The sequence below is a fragment of the Otolemur garnettii genome, unplaced genomic scaffold (assembly GCF_000181295.1).
Source record: "Otolemur garnettii isolate 467f Iridium unplaced genomic scaffold, OtoGar3 scaffold00022, whole genome shotgun sequence".
NCBI lineage: Eukaryota > Metazoa > Chordata > Mammalia > Primates > Galagidae > Otolemur > Otolemur garnettii.
In genome coordinates this window covers 2,163,110-2,166,535 of record NW_003852417.1, presented here as the reverse complement: position 1 = coordinate 2,166,535, position 3,426 = coordinate 2,163,110, and the positions used below count along the sequence as shown (strand labels likewise).

Here is a 3,426-nt window from a genome sequence, read left to right as displayed (position 1 = left end):
GAGCCGATAAAAATGTTTTTAACTAGATTTGCCGCCTATGACTCAAGTGGCTAAGGTGCCAGCCACATACACCAGAGCTGGTGGGTTTGTATCCAGCCTGGGCCTGCCAGACAACAATGACAACTGCAACCGAAGAATAATCAGGCATTGTGGGAGGCGTCTGTGGTCCCAGCTACTTGGGAGGCTGAGAATCATTAAGTCCAGGATTTGGAGGTTGCTGTGAGCTGTGATGCCACGGCACTCTACCCAGGGCGACAACTTGAGGCTCTGTCTCAAAAGAAAAAAAAAGTTTTTAACTAAATGAAAAGGGGTCCAGAACAAAAGTAGTTTCTAGTTTTTTTGACCTAGAAAGATAAGACCTGCCACTCTCTGCTAGTCAAGCCATCATGGGTACACTTCACTGTGGACAGATGGCATTAGTGAAAAGGAATGTGGGACCTTTGGGATTGTGACCTCCAGGAAAGTTTATTGGAAGGGAGAAGAGATCTTATGATGAGGGTTCAAACAGAAGCCTCCAGGTCTTTGGAGAGCATGCAGAGTGGAAAATTGGCCCCTTTTTCCCTAGCACTTGGCCAGGGCTTCCAACTGCTTGGGAGGTGTAGCTGAGGAAGTAGTAAAGAGGTAGTTCTTACCTGTTTGCTGTGAATTTTAATGCACTAGAACCTGAGCCTTACTGAGGTGAGAGCATGAAATGGAGCTCATAGATCTGCAGTGCTGATGAATAAACCTCACTAAGATTCCAACTGCCTGAAGCCCAAATTGGAATAACCAGACCTCTTAAACATCTTTACTGTAAAAACCAATTTTTTAGCATGTCCAGTTTGTAATTCTGTTTAGTGTGATGAGGCCTTCACTATTTTGCTGAAAGTAACTCCTTGATATTTGATTCAGTGGTTATAGGCACCTTTGGAGGATCCCATGCTCTCTGCTCTCAGGGCTTCATGATTGTTGTCTGGAGTGAAAGTGAATCCATTTTAGCATCTTTAGAGAGCTGTGGAGACCCTGCCCCAAGAAATAACCACACTTAGTTTTCTCTGCTTTCCTTGCCTCCCTTTCTTTTCTCTCTTTTCTCATCTTTCTCTTTTTTCCTTCTTTCCTTTTCATTTTTCCTTCCTTCCCTCCCTCCTTCAACATGATCTCACTGTCACCCAGGTTGGAGTCCAGTGGCACCATCATAGCTCACAACAACCTAAGACTCCTGGGCTCAAGCAGTCCTCCTGCTTTAGCTTCCCTAAGTACCGGGGTCTGTAGATGTGTGCCACCATGCCTACCTAATTTTTCTGTTTTTAGTAGAGACAGGGTCTTGCTCTTGCTTAGTCTGGTCTTAAACTCCTGACCTGAAGAGATCCTCCCATCTCAGCCTCCCAAAGTGCTGGGATTACAAGCATGAGCCACTGTACCTGCTTACCCCTTCTCTTGATAATTTCAAGTGGTCTGGAAAATAGGCTCAGTTCTAGAGCTCCTGGAAAAATTGTTAAGCTTAAAAGGTGAGAAGCTAGGATCTTCCTTAGAGACACTAGTCAGCTATAGTAAAACTGAGAGAAACTTAAAATCTTGCTGGCCCATGAAAATGTTCAAGTAATAGTTTGGGACTTAATTTTTTTTTTTTTTTTTTTTGGATACACCACTTTGTCTCAAAAAAGGATGACACTTTTTTTGAGACATCAAAAAAAATTGGTAGAGTGTCATGGTATCATAGCTCACAGCAACCTCAAACTCCTGGGCTCAAGCAATTCTCTTGCCTCAGCCTCCTGAGTAGCTGAGACTACAGGTACCCGCCACAAAGCCCAGCTATTTTTAGAGATGGGGGAAGGGAGTTCTTGCTCTGGCTTAGGCTGGTCTTAAATATGTGAGCTCAGATAGTCCACCTGCCTTGGCCTCCCGCAGTGCTAGGAGTCAGCAGATAGGCCCAGCTGGGACTTAATTTTTTTTTAGTAGACTATGTGTTGTATAATAAGCGTCTTACTAAGCTCAAAATACTTAAAAAGTTTAAATGTGGATCATCCATATAAATAGCCAATGAAGGAAAAAGGGTAAACCAAAAATAGACCCTCTCTGCACTCCTGAATCATTTTGCTGGGCGGATGACAGTCTGTGCCTAATTCTTATGTCATTGCATCAGTAAGTGGCATACCCAGGTGGAGGAAGACTTTGAGTCTGTTGGAGTTCTGAGCTCTCTGTTGTGCTGGCCTGCTTGTCCTCTCGAGGACACTGACTGGGCTGTGGTCTCAGTATTTACATAGCTTCTTGCCTTCATGTGAAGATTTTAGGACCTTAACAAAGTTTCCACCAGCCATTTGGCATCCTACACAGGGAGATACTCAGTTTCATAGCTGTGGCCTTTGGAGGTGGCTGATGGCCTTGACACAATTCCAGGGTGGCTTTGATGGTGGTTTTCACATTAAGAATTTGTCCCTTGGGTGGTATCTATGGCTCAGTGAGTAGGGCACCAGTCCCATATACCGAAGGTGGTGCGTTCAAACCCAGCCCCTGCCAAATTGCAATAACAACAAAAAAAAATAGCTGGGTGTTGTGGCGGGCACCTGTGGTCCCAAATACTTAGGAGGCTGAGGCAAGAGAATCACCTATGCCCAGGAGTTGGAGGTTGCTGTGAGCTATGACGCTATAGCACTCTACTAAGGGTGACGAAGTGAGATGCTGTCTCTAAAAAAAAAAAAAAAAAAAATTATCCCTTTAAAAAAAAAAAGGGGGCCCTGTGCAGTGGTTCACTCCTGTAATCCTAACACTCTGGGAGCTGAGGTACGTGGATAGCTTGAGCTCATGAGTTTGAGACTAGCATGAGCAAGAGTGAGACCCCATCTCTACTAAAAGTAGAAAAATGGAGGCAAGAAGATCTCTTGAGCCAGGACTTGGAGGTTGCTGTGAGCTATGACACCACTGCACTCTACCCAGGGCAACAGCTTGAGACTCTGTCTCAAGAGAATTTGTCCCTAAAGAAGCAGCACAAACACTATGTGGGAATGAATTTTTATGATTTGTATTCTTGTGGGCTTTTTTCTTTTAAGATGTTTTCAAACTGCAGTAAACAGTCAATCTATAAGACCATCGAAAGTAAGGCCCAGGAGTGTTTTCAAGAACGCAGCAACAAGGTGTGCGGGAATTCGAGGGTGGATGAAGGCGAGGAGTGTGATCCCGGCATCATGTACCTGAACAATGACTCCTGCTGCAACAGTGACTGCACTCTGAGGGAGGGCGTGCAGTGCAGGTGAGATGGCTGTGACAGGCCTTACAATGCAGGTGAGGGTGGCTGTGACGGGGCGTGCAGTGCAGGTGAGATGGCTGTGACAGGCCTTACAATGCAGGTGAGGGTGGCTGTGGCAGGGCATGCAGTGCAAGTGAGGGTGGCTGTGACAGGGCATGCAGTGCAGGTGAGGGTGGCTGTGACGGGGCGTGCAGTGCAGGTGA

The 3,426-nt window shown here is 45.7% G+C and overlaps 1 protein-coding gene across 1 annotated transcript in view; it reads left to right on the top strand.

Moving 5' to 3' along the window:
- The window catches only part of ADAM17 (ADAM metallopeptidase domain 17), a 74,593-nt gene that overhangs the window by 51,263 nt on the left and 19,904 nt on the right, over positions 1-3,426 (top strand). The window contains 1 exon segment of the mRNA XM_023511807.1: positions 3,027-3,226. Within this exon segment, the coding sequence (XP_023367575.1) occupies positions 3,027-3,226 (200 nt within the window).